Source organism: Panthera pardus, unplaced genomic scaffold (assembly GCF_024362965.1).
Source record: "Panthera pardus isolate Hobbes unplaced genomic scaffold, ASM2436296v1 HiC_scaffold_11, whole genome shotgun sequence".
Taxonomy (NCBI): Eukaryota; Metazoa; Chordata; class Mammalia; order Carnivora; family Felidae; genus Panthera; species Panthera pardus.
In genome coordinates this window covers 64,605,364-64,625,188 of record NW_026526666.1, presented here as the reverse complement: position 1 = coordinate 64,625,188, position 19,825 = coordinate 64,605,364, and the positions used below count along the sequence as shown (strand labels likewise).

At 34.6% G+C, this 19,825-nt stretch overlaps 1 protein-coding gene across 13 annotated transcripts in view; it reads right to left on the bottom strand.

The window, feature by feature from the left end:
- Positions 1 to 19,825, bottom strand: part of TUT4 (terminal uridylyl transferase 4) — a 136,473-nt gene that overhangs the window by 65,487 nt on the left and 51,161 nt on the right. For all 13 annotated transcript variants that reach the window (XM_019449278.2, XM_019449276.2, XM_019449283.2 and 10 more), the window contains 5 exons: positions 12,135 to 12,312; positions 10,087 to 10,175; positions 8,950 to 9,001; positions 6,473 to 6,542; positions 4,492 to 4,618 (listed from right to left, as the gene is read on the bottom strand). In XM_019449278.2, the coding sequence (XP_019304823.2) occupies positions 4,492 to 4,618; positions 6,473 to 6,542; positions 8,950 to 9,001; positions 10,087 to 10,175; positions 12,135 to 12,312 (516 nt within the window). The remainder of the gene's footprint in view (positions 1 to 4,491; positions 4,619 to 6,472; positions 6,543 to 8,949; positions 9,002 to 10,086; positions 10,176 to 12,134; positions 12,313 to 19,825) is intronic.

Sequence of the window (19,825 nt, the reverse complement as noted above, 5' to 3'; positions counted from 1 at the left end):
CATCTCACAGAGGAGTAACATTAAGGTAGTTTAAGAGAGAGCTCTTAAAACACAGGGATATCATAGCCAAGCTGTGGGAACAACCTTAAAGTCTATCGACAAATAAAGAGATAAAGAAAAATTGGTATACATATACAATGGAATCTTATTCAGCCTTAAAAAAGAGAATTCTCTCATTTGCAATAATGTGGATGGACCTACAGGACATTTTGGTAAGTGAAAGAAACTAAATATAGTAAGACAAACGCTTATCTCCCTTATGTGCAGAATCTAAAACAGTCAAACTCAAAGGAGGAGAGAGGTTAGAATGGTGATTACCAGAGGCTGGAGGAGAGGGAAATGGAGAGAATTTGGTCAAAAGATACAAAATGTCAGTTATACAAGATGAGTAAGTTCTGGTGATCTAATTTATAGCACGGTGACTATAGGTAATACTACTGTTAGTATATACCTAAAATTTGCTAGGAAGGTACATCCCAAGCATTCTCAACACACACACAAAAGGTAACTATGACAGGTAACAGACTGGTGATTATTTCACAATTAATACACATATCAAATTATCAAGTTGTACAAGTTGTATTTATACATACACACACACACACACACACACACACACACATACATACACACAAACCTAGGGATCTCTTTTTTATCCTTGTATGAGTATTTTTTAATTGCCTGTCAGCTGGGCCTCCAGAATTTTTTAAACTAAATTATAACTGACACATTACATTAGTTTCAGGTGTACAACACTGTGATTCAACAACTCTATATGTCATGCTATGCACACCACAAGTGACTATACTGACTATAGTCCCAATGCTATACCTTTCACCCATGTGACTTATTCATTCCACAAACGAAAGCCTGTACCTCCCACTCCTCTTCACCCAGTTTGCCCATCACCCTACCCTCTTCTCCTCTGGTAACCACCAGTTTGTTCTCTGTATTTATAGGCCTGTTCCTTCTTTTTTTGTTTGTTTTTTAGATTCCAGATATAAGTGAAATCATATTGTATTTGTCTTTCTTTGCCTAACTTATTTCACTTAGTATAATGCCCTCTATGACCATCCATGATATCACAAATGGCAAGGTCTTTCTTTTTTAATGGCTGAGTAATATTTCATTGTGTATGTGTACACACACACACACACACACACACACACACACACACAATCTTCTTTATCCATTCATCTATCAATGGATAGTTGTGTCACTCCCTTATCTTGGCGATTGTAAATAATGCCAATAAACACAGAGGTGCATATGTCTTTTGGAGTGTTTTCTTTTTCTTTGAGTAAATACCCAGGAGTGGAATTACTGAATTGTATAGTACTTTCGATTTTAATTTTTTGAGGAACCTCCGTACTATTTTCCACAGTGGCTGCACCAATTTACATTCCCATCAACCTTGCAAGAAGGTTTCTTTTACTTTACATTCTCACCAACACCAGCTATTTCTTATCTTTTGATAAGACAAAGTGTAATGGCGCTTTTGATGTGCATTTTCCTGATGATTAGTAATGTTGAGCATCTTTTCATCTGTTGGCCAGCTATATGTCTTCTTTGGAAAAATGTCAATTCAGGTCCTCTGCCCATTTTTTAACTGGATTATTTGGTATTTTGGTACTGACTTGTAAAAGTTCTTTACACATTTTGGATATTAAGCACTTATCAAATACATCATCTGCAAATATCTTTTCCCATTCAGTGGGCTGCCTTTTTATTTTGTTGACGGTTTCCTTATAAGTACAAAACCTTTTTATTTTGGTGTAGTCCTGATAGTTTATATTTTTGCTTCCCTTGCCTAAAAAAACACATCTAGAAAAAGGTTGCTAAGGCTGATGTCAAAGACATTACTGCCTATGTTTTCTTCTAAGAGTTTTATGGTTTCAGGTCTCACATTTAGGTCTTTAATCCATGTTAAGTTTGTTTTTGTGTATGGTATAAGAAAGTGGTCCAGTTTCATTTTTTTCCATGTAGTGGTCTCCAGGAATTTCTTTCAGATGTCAAATACTGCTAAAATTAATTCTTTTTTTCTTTAAAAATTTTTTAAGGGGCGCCTGGGTGGCTTGGTCGGTTGAGCGTCCGACTTCAGCTCAGGTCATGATCTCACGGTCCGTGGGTTCGAGCCCCGCGTCGGGCTCTGTGCTGACAGCTCAGAGCCTGGAGCCTGTTTCGGATTCTGTGTCTCCCTCTCTCTGTGACCCTCCCCCGTTCATGCTCTGTCTCTCTCTGTCTCAAAAATAAATAAACATTAAAAAAAAAAAAAAAAAAAAATTAAAAATTTTTTAAATGTTTGTTTATTTTTGAGAGAGAGAGAGACAGAGCATGAGTGGGGGAGGGGCAGACAGAGAGGGAGACACAGAATCTGAAGCAGGCTCCAGCCTCTGAGCTGTCCACAAAGAGCCTGACACAGGGCTCGAACTCATGAACCGTGAGATCATGACCTGAGCCAAAGTCGGACGCTCAACCAACTGAGCCACTCAGGCGCCCCTAATTCTTATGTTAACCAAAGAAAAGTGACTCTGAGTCAGGAAACTTGACTATAAAGGGCTGATAAGGCTAAATAGTTTTAAAAGGCTTTACTTAAAAACGATTTCCTATTACTGGGAGGCTAAAATTAAGAGAGGAGACAGCCAGAGAATAGTCAAGAGCAATTTCATTACATCAGTTACAGAATAAATTATATTCATATACTAGAATTTTTCTGAACTCTCAAATTGTGGAAAATCTGTGCTTTATTATAAAATGTACAATGTGGCTTAAAACCTCAAGATAAATAAAGCTGTTTTAAAAAAAGTCTTTGAGAGAAAAAATACACCATGAATTATTTCTAGGTTTCTTACAATAAACTCAGCAAATGAAAACCATGAAAAAAAGCTCTGCAACCAACACAACCGCCAAAAATCAGGCACACTGTTCTGTTGGATCTAATAGAAAAGAGCCACTCTTAACCAGCTTCATACTGCATTTTTTTAGTGTACTTCATGACTAGTACATTCAGAATCAACAGAAGTTTGAGAAATCTTCTAAGAGCCACTTTAGGAAACAAAGTTAACAGACTACATTTTTTTTTTCCAAATGAAAGTAACTTGTATGAATATCATTCATATTCTTCTCACACAGTCTACCTTAGTTGAATAAAAGAATATCTTAAGAAAACGGAAACTATTTTCTAATAACTAAACTTAGGACATAGTTAAGAAATATTATCCAAGGGGCTACTGTTTACACTTTCATCCCTTATGAAGCCACTAACCTTCCCAGAGTTGGTACACTGAGTTTCCTGAATGATAGCTATGCTTCATGTACCAGTCTCATCCCACACTCTGAGAAACCTTGGTTACTAGTGTTGTCCTCACAGACTTCACAATTTCATGGAAGAAAACAGATCACAAACAAATAAATATATGTATGGCAGGTAGTAGTAAGTGCTATGAAAAAAATAAAGCAGGGTAAAGACAGGGAGAATGATGAAGGCAATGCTATTTTATATATGGTTTCCCTTGTCAGGGAACCCTGACAAGGTAAAATTTAAGCAAAAATTTGAAAAAAGGAAAAAAGTAACCATGCTGGGTATGTGGAGTAAGAACATTCTAGATGAAGAGAACAGCAAACACAAAGGTCTTGAGTTGAAAAAACCCCAACCTTAGAATTCTGACTGCTCCTCCTTACTCAACCAGCTGGTTCTGCCCCAATCCTGAGTTCAATCCTCTTATCAGAGTCCAAACAAAAAAATTCCAAGAAGAATCCTCTAGCAGTTTTTGCTCTCAATTTACTCATTTCACCACCACCCCCTTAATCCATCTTCTTTGTATAAGACTGATAATTTATACTCATCACTACTGTAACAAGTGATGAATACTATACTGATAAGAACACACTCAGAAAGGCTAAACTCTCTCTCTCTCTCTCTCTCTCTCTCTCTCTCTCTCTGGTCTTTTGGACTGATAATGGTAGTGACTTTATCACTCCTCCTTACCTCCATACCAAAGAAATGACAACAAAGGATACCACAGCCTTTCAAAATTAATTCTAATTTAAGAAACAGATAACTGATTCTCAGCAGTTACCCGAGTAGAAATTGCTGTAGGTTATCAGTAACTTAGAGGAAAGAGAACAATGTTCTGAGACAGAGACAGGAAAAAAGATGCTAACAAAAAAACCTTGCAAACCTATGCATTAACTTGCATAACCACATCTTACAACTTTAACTTACATTAAGGGTGAAAACTTGAGCCTCATTTGTTATGTGAAAGAAAATGTTTCTGTACTACATAAAAGGAGAATAATAAAATATATCAATTACTCTGTATGTCTAGGAGACTTCATTTTCATGTCCATAATCAGAACCTGCCACATCATTTTCTGTCTGGCACAGATAACTATTTTATCCCCATATATTATGATTTATCTTACATGTTAGTACAGGAAAAAGCCTGAGTTATCTTAAAGATAAGTACTTTTTTCTTCTGTTCCACTTACCTTAGCCCAGTAGCGAAAGGCTAACACCAAAGGAGTAAAAACAGGTTCCGCCTTGCCAAGAGCAGCAAGTAAATCAGTAGTGAGGCATGCCATATCATTTCCTGCACTCACTCTACAAAGTAAACCACTGTGAATGAGAAAGAAACAAATTTCACTGTATTAAAACCTTAAGAACCAGAATATTCCAAATCCTATGGTTATTCTTTCCAGTCACCGTATTTTAATACCAAGGAAGTCATAATAAAAACAAATAGATTTTAATAGATTGAGAGATAACTGGAAACGACAAATCATTTCTATCACTAGAGTTCCATAAAAAGTAAAGATGTTTTCAATACTCATTTGTACTTCAGAAATGAATTTCAACCTCACTTAGTATTTAAATTCTTCAGAAATTAATTTCAAGGGGTGCCTGGTGGGTGGCTAAGTGGGTAAGCATCCAACTCTTGATTTCAGTTCAAGTCATGATCTCACGGTTCATGGGACAGAGCCCCATGTCAGGTTCTGTGCTGACAGTACGGAGCCCACTTAGGATTCTCTCTCTTCCTGTCCCTCCCCTGCTCTTGTGAGTGAACGCATGCACTCTCAAATAAATTAAAAAAAAAAAAAAATTTAATTTCAAAAGAAGCATTAACATTCACCAAAATTTGATTTATATCAGAGAAAAGGCATTGATCTCATCACTGTCAAGTAGTGTAACATACCTTCCTGGCTCATTCTTTTTGCTCTGCACATGATAAAAAGAAAAAATGAAATACTGAAGTAACCAGCTATACTTCTTGACTCGAATTTTTCCTATCTAAGCTTTCATTTTACTGATATGCTACTTTGGATTAGAAAGGACGTACATACGAACCCTCAAATAATGCTTAAATGTAAGTGAAAATAGGAGCTATATTAAAGGAGTGATGGAATTATAGTAAAGATATTTGGTGGCAGGGAGAAGAATGTATTTGAGGTTCCACAAAGAGGCAATTTGACACACTGTGGATACAAAACAAAAAACAGAAAACACTAGGAGTCAGAATACTTCCATTCTGATCCTGATTTTACTCTAAATGTTGTGAATCTGGCCAAATCATTTAATCCCTCCAGATTCCAATTTTTTAATTAGAAAATAACAAAGTTGAATTAGATCTCCATAGATTCTTCTAACTTTGAATAAGAAAATATAGTACTCTTAAAATGTAAGATATACAAGTTAGTATTCAATAAAAGAACACTTAACGAACACTTAATTACTTCTGTATTGTTTTTATGTCTCCCACATTGATCGCAAATAGGATTATCTCAGTTTCCTTTTTGAAAGGCGCTTTGCTCTCAATCCTATATACATCAGACTAAAAAGGCAACATTAGTCTTCAGTGACTCATTCAATTTCAGTGAACTAAAAATTAGATTCTAAAAGATTGTGGGCTCCTTGAGAAGAGCGGCTATTTCCTATTTATGTTTGTATCCTTACAGCAAAGCAGTACCTAACATACAGTAAATGCACAATGCTGTTGGGTGAATGAACTTCTCTGAGAAAAAAATGGAAGTTCTGCCTTACTGTGTTTTGTGTTTAATTGGTAACTCTCCTTTTTTTGACATGCTTTTAGTAAGCTTTTATTTTTAATAGATAGTATATTAATCTAAGGAGAAATCTAAAACAAAATTTTCTGGAGCGCCTGGTGGGTCAGTCAGTCAGTTGAGCGTCTGACTCTTGATTTCAGCTCAGGTCATGACCTCATGGTTCATGGGATAGAGCCCCAAGTCAGGATTCTGTCTCTCCTTCTCTGTCCCTACCCTGTGCATGCACATTCGCATGTGTGCATTCTCTCCCTCAATAAATAAACTTTAATAATAAAATAAAATAAAATAAAATAAAATAAAATAAAATAAAATAAAATAAAATAAACAAAATAAAATTTTCTGCCTTGGAAATGTTCACTGTATATTTACTTGTTATTTCAAAAACTATTTTCTTTTCATTGTTACTAACCTTTTCCGATCTTTGCACACCACAACAGGAACTTTGGCATGAAAATCAGATTCCACATCTATATATAATACTAATAAGGAAAAAAATAAAACAAGTAAGCTATTGCCAACATCTCTCAAATATTTACTTTATGGTAAACATTAAGTGATAGTTTCCTTCTAAAAATCATTTGCGTTGCTTCTGTGGGATAATACACACTCCACATTATAAGCATCAACCCAACAGAATCTCCTACCTCTCTTGGTGTCATTTGCTATATATCATAAATGACAGGCACAGTCCCAAATATTGTCCAAAAATTATAATCAGCTTAAGAAGAAAGGTCTTAACATCTCTAAAAATTTGAACATTTTCCAGTAAGTATATAATCTAGTCAAAGTGATTAAACCTTCAAAAATATGGCAAACAACAAACACCACTTACTTCCATTTCCAAAGGAGTCATGAAATGAAAACCTACAATGCTTCGACAATTTAGTTGTTTTAAGTTATCCATGCAAGTAAAAGGCTAACTCTGCTGGCCCCATTTCCTGTTACTATATGAAAAGTTTGCCCTAATCAATCAAAGAGCCTAAGGAAGAAGAGGGTAAAGCACACTTCCACTCTGAAGTCTTTCTCTACATCTCCCAGGAAGGCCCCATGACATAAATGTCCAATCTAATGAAAATAGATAGTTTAATTTATTTCATCTGAAGTTAAAAGAAAATCTCTTAGTAGTACTTGTTGGGATTATTAATTTATTAAAAATTCATGTGCTGAAGATTTATATGCCAGGAATTGCATTATGCATAGTGGTTATGACAATTAATTAGTAAGACACAAAGAGCTCAATTAAGGGTTTGCAAAACATAAACAAATCCTGTAAATAACAAGACAGAGATCTTAAAGGAATACAATGAAGGCTTAAAGAAGGTAATAATTTTTGAATCAGACTGAATTTTATAAACCTATGTTATGTGACTTAAGATGATCTAGTCATGTATTTAACATACGTTTGCTAGGCTGATACTGTCCAGTGAATCTAAAGAGGTAAAAGCTCTATATCTATCTCTTATCTGTAATATGCTTTAGTTTTTGTGCAGTAACAAGCAAGTATTTATTACGAAATAAAACTATATTAAAATCCCTTTACAAGATTCATTACATCGAATTATTTTCATAAAAACTAATTTCCCAGGAAAATGGCTAACAAGAAGCTGACAAATAATGGCGAGCTGACAGGGCAAAGAGAGAGAGAGAGAGAAACAGAGAGAGAGAAGGAAGTTAGAGCTGACTATGAAGTCAATGACAGGGTAAAGGAGGGTCAATAAGCGATCTTTTCTAAGCCAAACTGAAAATATTTTTGCCAGATATTTGTAACTCATAAAATTTAAGATGATAATAGGATTAATAACAACAATCACAGCAGCAAAAATTTAGTAAGAAGTCACTGCATGTAAACCAAGCACTTCTAAGCTGTGTAGCTTAACCCATTTCATCCTCCCAACAATCTTCTCATCAAAAAGATACTATACTGGACTGCCTGGGTAGCTCAGTCAGTTAAGCATCTGACATTTGGTTTCGGCTCAGGTTATGATCTCACAGATTGTAAGCTCAAGGCCCATGTCCAGCTCTGGGCTGACAGTATGGAGCCTGTTTAGAATTCTCTCTCCCCCTTCTCTCTGCCCCACCCCTGCTTGTATTCTCTCTCTCTCAAAATAAGTAACCTTAAAAAAAAACAAAAAAAAAAAAACCACACTATATTACTGCCATTTTATAAATGAGAAAACTGAAGCATTAACACTTCAGTAATTTGTCAAAGGATCCAACCAATAAGTGGCAGAAGTAAAATTTGAGCCCAGTTAAGTCTGGCTCCATATCCTGAGCTCTTAGGCATTTACTTTTAACAAGAAAAGCAATAAATAAAAAAACAAGAAAATAATATTGTACTACCTGACTTAGGGGGTGGTTTAAGACAGATGTAATTTAAAAACTTTTTTATTTTGAAAGTATTTTTACCTATACGAATGTCCATTTTACATCAAAAACAATCCAGACAGACAAGAAAGATATGAGAAACATACTAGGTATGACTTGGTTGATGTAATATAAATGATTAATTATTATTTTAAGTGGAAAAAAAAAATACTTACTCAATGCATGCAGCACACATTTTTTCCCAAGTCTCTCCTAAATCTTCCTTCATCAGTGACTTCCTAATGATTACAGGTTTTCTGTCTTCTTTTACACAAGAAATGCCCATAACATTTTTAAATTACCCAATAGGCAGTACTTTTTTACATACCAATTTTAAATATACTTTTTATCTAATGACATGTAAATTTTATAGCACACCTATTCAACAAATATGTAAGTGTATGTAATATAATGACTCATATATGCTACTACAAGTGTTAAACTTGGTTAGCCATATATAAAAAACACAGGGCACATACCCTCAAAGAATTTTCTTTAGAAAGACAAAAAAAAGAAACTCACCACTTTTTTTTAAAATCCCAAGCACTTGTATCAGAAGATCTGGATGATTCATCTAAAAAAATTCAAAGTAAATCAATATACTAATTTCAAAGTTCAAGGTGCAAACATTAGAGAGAATTCGATTTCATTAAATATTTAAATAAAACCAATCTATTTTAAAATAATGAAAAAAGAATAGTTAAAACACTTTTATGGTAACATATCTTGTTCATGGAACTAGAATATAATAAATCATGTAGTGCTATTCTTCCAGCAATATTTCTAGAATTAATAAGTTCTTAGAATGAGAAAAGATTCTGGAATTTCACAGCAAAATAAACAGAAAAGAAACCAGTTTGCCAAATAGCCTTCAAAGAGAAGTTGTTGAGATAGGAAATTTAAGAGATACTGGTAACTGGCAGCATGGTCAAAAGGCTTAGATTAAATACTACTTTAAAATACAAACTTGTCAAATGCTTAGTTTAGTATGTACTTTGTTGCTGAAGTATTTAATAATCATGTACTAATGGTAAGTAAATAACTGTATGAGATAAGAAATTAAAACATCAAGTTTTCACCTAAATCATTAATTTTCACCTAAGCATTAAAATTATTCAATGACATGTAAAATGTCAACCGACTATTTTAAATGTTTCATAGGTCAATAAATAAATAATGTTAGCAGTGCTAATTACTACTTATGGTAAGTACCCAGAATGTACCAGGCACACTATACAAAAATGTTTGGTATACAGCATCTTATTTAATATAAAAGTTATTATTATCCCTGTTTTAGAAATTAAAAAACTGAGTCTCAAAAAGGCCAAGTCACTTGCTCATTGCAGCCAAGACTTGAACACAGAAGTATGATTTTAAAGTTATTTTCACTTTCTATACTGCCTACAAGTGATAACTATTCAACACCATCAAATATGTACAAGCATTTTCCCTTTTTACTGCATTCCCCTGCTTCCTTCCTTCTCTCCCTTATTTTTATTCCACCTATATCTAGTACCTAATAGTTTCCAAAATCACATTTAATTACACTATAAACCAGAATCTTATAGTCCCCTACACCTTCTCTAAAAAGATAATCAACTAAAAATTACCAAGTACTAGTTAAGAACCACATAAAAAAGTGTTTTCATAATTACTTACCCTGGGAGGAAATTTTATATCTATATTAACATCACTACTTTTCAGAGCAAACTTAGTCAGAGATGAGCCATACAACCTAAGTGAACACTCTGGAAATAAAGGAAAAAATATGAAAGCATGAAATAGTGTGCAAATATGAGAAATTTCTTAAAAACGATAATAGGAAAATTACATATGTTTCAATTATGTGTCTTCAATTCTAGTACAACATTTACAGAAGAATGACATCCTTTCTAACTGATCTGCAAAAAAATAAAAATGCTTCTCAGTTATGGGATTCAGGGACAGAGAAGGAAGAAATTACTCATAAAAGTTCAGTGTTTACACAAAATATTAGTAATAGTTCATTTAGGAATGACTAGAAGTATGTTTAATATTTAATATGTAACAGTGAAAATGTACTAACCTAGGTATAGCTACTGTCATAAACTACATTTATTTACTCTTAGATATTTATATTTATGTAAGAGATAATAGCACTTTAAATGGGGAAGGGATCATAGACATTGAATGCCAATGCTCTTTAAAAATACAAAATGAAGGCTCGTCACTTGATATTATAAACCTAAACCGCCCCCCCAAGAAAAAACAAAACACAAACAAAAAACCCTGTGGTTTTTCAAGATTTCATAGACCAAAATATATAGGAATAATAACATACAACTTACATATTTTTCAAACTATCAAATACATTATTCAAAAATCATCGTAAGGTAAATTTTAAAAGGATCTCACCAGAGGGCAAGTTGAAAATAACATGATTGGGACTACTCAGGCAGGTTCAGTTTCTTAGAAAGTGTGAGTTTATACTCATTTGTATAGATAGAAGTCTACTGTTCAAGTTCACAAAACGTCTGAAAATCACTGAAATCATTAACATCATAAAAACTTCATTTCTGTCCATTTTTTAATATATTTTACTTATTTTTTTAAAGTAGGCTCCACAGGGGCGCCTGGGTGGCTCAGTCGGTTAAGCGCCCGACTTCAGCTCAGGTCATGATCTCACAGTTTCTGAGTTCGAGCCCCATGTGGGACTCTGTGCTGACAGCTCAGAGAATGGAGCCTCCTTTGGATTCTGTGTCTCCCTCTCTCTCTGCCCCTCCCCCACTCATGCTCTGTCTCTCACCTTCAAAAATTAAACATTAAAAAAAAAAAATTTAAAGTAGGCTCCACACACAACATGGGGCTCGAACTCACAACCCCAAGATCAAGAGCTGCAGGCTCTACCGACTGAGCCAGCCAGGTGTCTGCATTTTTCTTCTCAAAATAGTAAATTATTTCTGTATATAATTTAAATTAGTATTCATTGTACTTTAGGTAGAAAACCACATTACAGAAATAAAATGAAATGCAAATGTTTTCCATTTTTTAATTTCAATTTTATATTTTCTTATAAATCTCACAAATGGCTCTATATAAAACTGTAATTTGTCAACTGTCCAAAATCCCGCTGGTGGTGAGAAATAAGTTTTATTGAATAGACATTTACTTAAATTCAATATTGATGCAAAAACAGTATTAAGTGTTAAGCAAATATAATCTTTATATAAATGTCTACAATAAACCTGGCACAACTCCCCTTTACACCAAAAATATAAGCTTTCTGTAAAGAAAGAGCAGAGTCAAAAAGAAATAAAAGGGCAAATTTTACTTGTAATGACCCTACTTAAAGTAAATTAATTTTTCCCCACCATCGGCCATAAGAATCTTTTTCAGTGACTAGGTGGAATATACACACTGAAAATAATATAATTAAAATGTCCACTCAGAAGTCAAAGATACTGAAAAATAATATAAAATATAATATTTGACCTATAAGAAATTTTCCTATATCTGACATTTTAAAACTCTTCTTCTTGTCATAATTCTCTATTTTACTTTTCTGAAATATTTCCCAAAAACTCACTTATAAAATAATTAAATTCATCTACTTTTAAGATGGGAGAAACAAACAGAAAGGAAACATTAAGAAATTTACACTAAGTTTAGCAAGAAGCAAGGGGAAAAGTTGTATAATTTTACTAATTAAGCATAAAGCGTATCTGTACCTGGTAAAAATGTTGTTACAACCTTTGACATTTCCTCCACAATTTCCTGACGGACCCTGAGGTCATCATCTGTTATTCCGTGTTCTTTCGCTAATTCAATAACTGCAACACTTAAAGCAGCCAAGTGGGCAGGGGAAGGAGGTGGCAGAGAACGAAGCTCACTTTCTTCCTGTTTTTCCTATTAATGTAACATTTAACAATAACATAAAAAAATTTTTTTTCTACTTTAATGTCCTTATATTTAGGATAGAAGAACATAAATATATTAACTCAACAAATATTCACCTTCTATATGCCAGATTTAATTTAAGACACCGAGGATATGGAAATGAACAAGAGACAGAAATGTTGTAAGTACTGGAAGATTAAGAAGTCTTTGGGGGGAGGTTATTATTAAACATTAAAAACTAAAACTTGTTCTACTGTACTGTCTTCATAAATTCTGAAATGCTACATCAAAGCCAAAATACTGTAAGTAAAACACTTAGCTGATAATTCTGTGGATAATTTTGCTGCAGCAAAAAGATTGTTTCAGGTGGAGGAGAAAGTCTTGAATCCTCTCTGATCTGCACATGATATCAGATTAAACGGTCACAGGAAAAGATCCTAGGCACTATCATCACATTTGTTATACAGAATACCATTTACATTTGATTTCTTTCTGTTCTTTTATCCATCTAATACTAGGCAAAATGTTTCCCAAAACCCTGATTCTACTGAAAGTTTGAAAGCCAATTTAAACCAAAAAGCTAAAGAGAGACTATATTGATTTTTAAAGATTGATTTATTATTCTGATTTTTAAAATTTTTTTAAAGTTTATTTATTTGAGAGACAGAGAGTGAGTGAGGGAGGGGCAGAGAGAGATAGAGGGAGAGAGAGAATCCCAAGTAGGCTCCGCACTGTCAGCATGGAACCTGATGCAAGCTTGAACCCACAAACCGTGATACCATGACCCAAGCCGAAACCAAGAGTCACTCAACCAACTGAGCCACGCAGGTGCCCCTATTATTTTGATTTTTTAAAAAACTACATGCTAACTGCAAAAGCTACATAAAACATAGGAAAATACAAAGAAGAAAATCATCCACACAATGTCATCCTATTTCCTTTACTTTTTTTTTTTTTTACCACAACGAAGACCATATCATTTCTTTAATATTATAATAATGGCATTTTCTATTACCACATTTTAGTCAAGAGACATTCTCTTATTTTTGATACATGTAGTTCCCAACAAATTGAAAAATCAGAAGTAGTTTGTTCGCTCTCCTCCACCCCTACACTGCACTTAAACAAAGACTGGTCTATTCCTAATTTTATTCATTGTTACTATATTCAGTCTTAACATAAGTAAAGTTTACCTAAGGTACAGAAAATCAAACATGGCCATAAGACAGCTTCATTTTTCTTCCAAATTTTTAGTTAAATTCTAGTTAGAGGAAATAGACAACAAATAAATATATACATTCATGTCAGATAAAGCTATGAAGAAAAATCAAACAGGGTGAGAGACGAGTTTGATGGGTAGGGGGTATTATTTTAGAATAGAGTGGACAAAGGTAACTCTAAGCAGGTAATATTTGGCAGAAACCTAAAAATGAAGAACAGAAATGTTTAAATTTCTGAGGGAAGAGCATTCAGACACAGAGATGATAAATGCAAAGACTTAAGAGGCAACAAAGTACCTACCTAATGTTACTTGAAGAGATCAATGTGATTAAAGAGGTAACTAAATGATGAGGCTGAAAAGTTAACTAGAAGCCAAATATTGTATGACCTTATGATACGTGATAAGGACTTAAACTTTTATTCTAAGTTGGGAAGCCAGTGAAGAGCTATGAGCAGGAAGTAACATGTTATGACATGTTGTTGTTGTTTTTTTTTAAGTTTATTTATTTATTTTGAAACAGAGAGAATTCCAAGCAGGCTCCACACCATCAGCACAGAGCCCGATGCAGGGCTCAAACCCACGAACCAGGAGGTCATGACCCAAGCCAAAGTCAAGAGTTGGGCGCTCAACTGACTAAGCCACCTAAGTGCCCCCACATGTTGTAACATATTTTAAAAGAACAGTCCTGGCTGATAAATGAAAAAAGAATGGACTGTGGGGGGCAAGAAGGAAGGGTAAATTGGAAAGAGTCCAGGTTAAAGATGGTGGTAACTTAGACTAAAACAAAAAGAGTAGAAGTGCCTGACTGATTCAGTTGGGAGAACATGGGACTTTTGACCTCAGGATCATGTATTTGAGCCCTACACTGGGCATGGAGACTAGTTAAAAAAAAAAAAAAAAAAAAAAAAAAATCCCAGAGGCACCTGGGTGTCTCAGTCGGTTAATATTGGACTTTGATTCAAGTCATGATCTCAGGGTTCATGAGTTTGAGCCCCACACTGGGCTCTGTGCTAACAGCTCAGAGCCTGGAGCTTGCTTCAGATTCTGTGTCTCCCCCTCTGCCCTTCCCCCACTCATGCTCTCTCTCTCAAAAATAAACATTAAAAATAATTTAAACCCTAGGGATGGTAATAGCTTTCCACTATTAAACAAACAAGAAAATTCCAAACAGAAAGAGTAGAGTGTGTGCAAATGACTCAATTTGGAATATATAATGTTTCAAGGTAAACGCTATAGAATTTGTTAACAGTTTGAATGTGGGATGTAGATGAGAGAGACAAATCAAAGATGATTCAAAAGTGCTTGTCCAAAGCAACTGGGTAAACAAATGGTGGTGTTTCTGGTGATATCTGGTAAGTTCTGGAAAGAATTAATTTAGTCTAAGAAAACATGCCCGGGGCACCAGGGTGGCTCAGTCAGTTAAGCGTCCGACTTTGGCTCAGGTCATGATCTTGCAGTTTGTGGGTTCGAGCCCCGCCTCGGGCTCTGTGCTGCCAGCTCAGAGCCTGGAGCCTGTTTCTGATTCTGTGTCTCCCTATCTCTCTGCTCCTCCCCTGTTCATGCTCTGTCTCTCTCAAATATCAGTAAACATTAAAATATATGTATATATGGTGTGTGTGTGTGTGTGTGTATATATATATATATATATATATAGAGAGAGAGAGAGAGAGAGAGAGAGACAGGGAGAGAGAGAGAGAGAGAGAGAAAACATGCTCAAGAAGTAAGAGCTTGCTAACAAGTCATCTATTTCCACTCTCTGGCCATTCATCCCATTCCCCTTACATCTACCAGTTAGTCTCCTACTTCAAAACTTTCAGTAAATCCTCAACAGAATACTAGCAAACCAAATGCAGCAAAATATTAAATAGATTATATAGCATGACCAAGTGCAATTTATTCCTGTAATGTAAGAAGAGTTCAACATACAATAGTCAATCAACGTAATCACCATCTTAATAAATGAAAGAAAAAAAAATGACTTGAATACCTTGATACAGAAAAAGCATTTAACAAAATTCACCCTTTTGTGGTTAAAAAAAACAAAAACAAAAACAAAAGCACTCACCAAACTAGGAATAAAAGGAAATGACCTCAACATAATAAAGACCTATATAAAAACTCACAGCTAACATTAAACTCAGTGGTTAAAGACTAAAAGCTTTTTCTCTAAGATCAGGAACAAGTCAAGAATGCCAATTTTCGGGGTGTCTAGGTTGCTCAGTTGATTCAGCATCCGACTTCAGCTCAGGTCATGATCTCATGGTTCATGAGTTAGAACCCCACACTGGGCTCACTGCTGACAGTGCAGAGCCCACTTCAGATACTCAGTCCCTCTCTCTCTCTGCTCCTCCCCTGCTCGCACTCCCTCTCAAAAATAAACATTAAAAAAAAAAAAAATAATAATGCCCATTTTTACCACTTCTATTCAACATATTATTAGAAGTGCTAGCCAGAGGAATTAGGCAAGAAAAAGAAATAATAGGCAACTAACTTGGAATGGAAGAAATAAAATTATCTCTATTAATAGATAACAAGCTAATATGTAAAAAACCCTAAAGATGCCATTAAAAAAAACTGTTAGAACTAATGAACAAATTCAGTAAAGTAGAATACAAATCAACATGTAAAAATCAGTTGCATTTCTATACACTAAGGAACACCTGGGTGTCTCAGCTGGTTAAGCATCAAACTCTTGACTTAGGCTCAGGTCTTGATCTCACGATCATGAGACTGAGCCCCATGCTGGGCTCCACACTGACTGTGGAGCCTACTGGGGATTCTCTCTCTCTACTCCCCCCACCCCACTCTCTCTCTCAAAATAAATTTAAAACAAATAATAATAATAAAATAGCCTCAAAAAGAATAAAATACTTAGAAATTAACTTAACCAAAGAGATGAATGACTTTGTACACTGAAAACAATAAAACACTTAAAGAAATAAAAGACATGAATAAACAGAAAGACATCCCATGTTCATGGACTGGCAGGCTTAATATTGTTAAGATGATATCAATACTACTCAAAGTAATCTACAGATTCAATACAATCCCGTTAAAATGGGATTGATTTTTTTTGCAAAAATAGGAAAATTAATCCTAAAATTCACATAGCATCTCAAGGGACCCTAAACAGCCAAAACAATCTTTAAAAAGAACGAAGTTACAGAATCCACATTTCCTGACTTTGAAACTTACCCTAAGAGTCACAGTAACCAAGACAGTATGGTACTGGTATAAAGACAGATGTATAGGTCAACAGAATAAAACACACAGCCCAGAAATAGATACTCATATATATAGCCAAATGATTTTTAATAAGGGTGTCAAGACTGTCCAATGGCAAATGGACTGGCTTTTCAACAAATCATGCTAGGAAAACTGGACATCCATATGCAGTATAGACCCTTATCTTATACCAATATACAAAAATTAGCTCAAAATGGATCAAAGACCTAAATGTAAGAGAAAAATTATAAAACTCTTAGAAGAAAACAGAAAAGTTTCATGACACTAGATATGGCAATGATTTATTGGATATGAAACATAAAAAAACACACAGACAAAAAAAGAAAAATTAGACAAATTGGAATTTATGAAAATCAAACTTCAGTGCATCAAACAACACAATTAACAGAGTAAAAGGCAACCCACAGAATAGGAGAAAATATTTGCAAATCACATATATGATAAGGGATTAATATCCAGAACATATAAAGACCTCCTAAAACTTAACAAGAAAACTACCCAATTCAAAAGTGGTCAAAGGACTTGAATAGACATTTCTCCAAAGAAGGTATACAAATGGGCAGTAAGTACACAAAAAGGTGTTCAACCTCAGTAATCATTAGGAAAATGGAAATAAAAAGGACAATGAAATATCAATTCACATACAGTAAGATAACTATTACAAAACAGAAAAAAACAAAAGTTTTGTGAATATAGAGAAATTGAACCCTTGGGCATTGCTAGTAGGAATCTAAAATGGTGTAGCCACTGTAGAAAATAGTATGGCAGTTCCTCAAAAAATTTAACATGTATTTACCATTTGATCCAGCAATTCCACTTCTGGGTATTCACAAATGAAATGAAAGTAGGGATTCGAACAAGTATTTCCTCTACCAGTGTTCATACCAGTATCATTCACAATACCCAAAAAGTAGAAATGACCCAAATATGAATAAATGGATGGATGAATGGATACACAAAACATGGTACTATGGACTACTATTCAACATTAACAGGAAGGAAATCTAATACATACTACATTATGGTTGAACCTTTAAGATAAAATACTAAGTGAAATTTGCAGAAAAGGACAAACATTGTAGGATTCCACTTATATGAGGTACCTACAATAGCTAGCCAAGTACACAGAGACAAAACCAGGGGCAAAGGGAAGAGGGGAATGAAGAGTTACTGTATAATGGGTACAGAGTTTTAATATGGGATGATAAAAAGTTCTACAGATGCATAGTGCAGATGGTTGTACAATCATGTGAATGTACTTAATGTCACTGAACTGTACACTTAAAAATGGAAAAAATAATAAATTTTATGTCATATATATTTTACTGCAATAAAAATCATTTTTTAAAACCTTCAATGGCACACACAAAAAAACAAAACACCTTCAAGGGCACCAATAAGATAATGCCCCATCCTTTTAATAAGGAATTCACAGCAATTTAGTTTCAGCTTGCCTTTTTAAGCCCTCCTCCAACCATTCCTCCTACTTCTGCTAAAATTTTAGGCAATATCCATAGTTAAATAGTTACCAGCCATAAAATACTATATGTGCTATTGGGCCTCCAGGTCTTTACTTTCTGTCTCTATTCTTCCTATTTTCCTGATCATTCTCCAGTCTATTGGTTACTCTTCTTCTACTAGTCCCTTAAACATTTGTATTCTTTGATCTTCTCTCCTGATTCCTTTGGGTTATCTCACCCACACCCATGATTTCAATATGCTAAAGATTACCAAATCTGAATTTGTAGCTCCTATTATAAATTCCAGATCATTAGATTCAACTTATTGGTGGACATCTCTAATTGAAATACCCTGCAAGTGTTTCAAATTCAGTATATTCAAAAACTTTTTTTTTGTATTTCCTGAGTAAATGGCACCACAGCCTATAATAACACCTCAAATCAAATACCTTATGATCACTCTAGACATCCTAGGCCTCCACCTCCACAATTTTACAAGAGACATAAGTCTCTTGAAGTTCTAACCTCAACTCCATTCTGACTATCTACTCCTTCTTATCAAATGTTCATCATTGCCTAACTGGATTATCATGAGAGACTAACTGGTCTCCCCAAACCTAGACCTTTCAAAAGATTCTTTTTTTTTTTTTTTTTTTTTTCATTTACTTCCAAATTAGTATATAGTGCAACAATGATTTCAGGAGTAGATTCCTTAGTGCCCCTTACCCATTTAGCCCATTCCCCCTCCCACAACCCCTCCAGTAACCCTCAGTTTGTTCTCCATATTTATGAGTCTCTTCTGTTTTGTCCCCCTCCCTGTTTTTATATTATTTTTGTTTCCCTTCCCTTATGTTTATCTGTTTTGTCCCTTAAAGTCCTTATATGAGTGAAGTCATATGATGTTTGTATTTCTCTAATTTCACTTAGCCTAATACCCTCCAGTTCTATCCATGTAGTTGCAAATGGCAAGATTTCATTCTTTTTGATTGCGGAGTAATACTCCATTGTATATATATACCACATCTTCTTTATCCATTCATCCATCGAGGGACATTTGGGCTCTTTCCATACTTTGGCTATTGTTGACAGTGCTGCTATAAACATGGGGGTGCATGTGTCCCTTCAAAACAGCACACCTGTATCCCTTGGATAAATACCTAGTAGTGCAATTGCTCGGTCGTAGGGTAGTTCTATTTTGATTTTTTTGAGGAACCTCCATACTGTTTTCCAAGGTGGCCGCACCAGCTTGCATTCCCACCAACAATGCAAAAGAGATCCTCTTTCTCCGCATCCTTGCCAACATCTGTTGTTGCCTGAATTGTTAATGTTAGCCATTCTGACAGGTGTCAAGTGGTTCAAAAGATTCTTTCACACTTGAGTATGAAAGAGTGAGTTTGCAAAATACATGTCATTAAGCTCCATAAACCTCAAAATAAAATTCAAACAGTGTAAGTATACATATTCATTCATGATCAGGCTTTTGCCTAGCTGTCCAATTATCCATATATTTCATCCTCTCCTTTGTGTGCTTCAGTTATGCTAAACTACTAGTTGTTGCCTGAACACACTCTGCCATTTCTTGCCTCAAACCAAC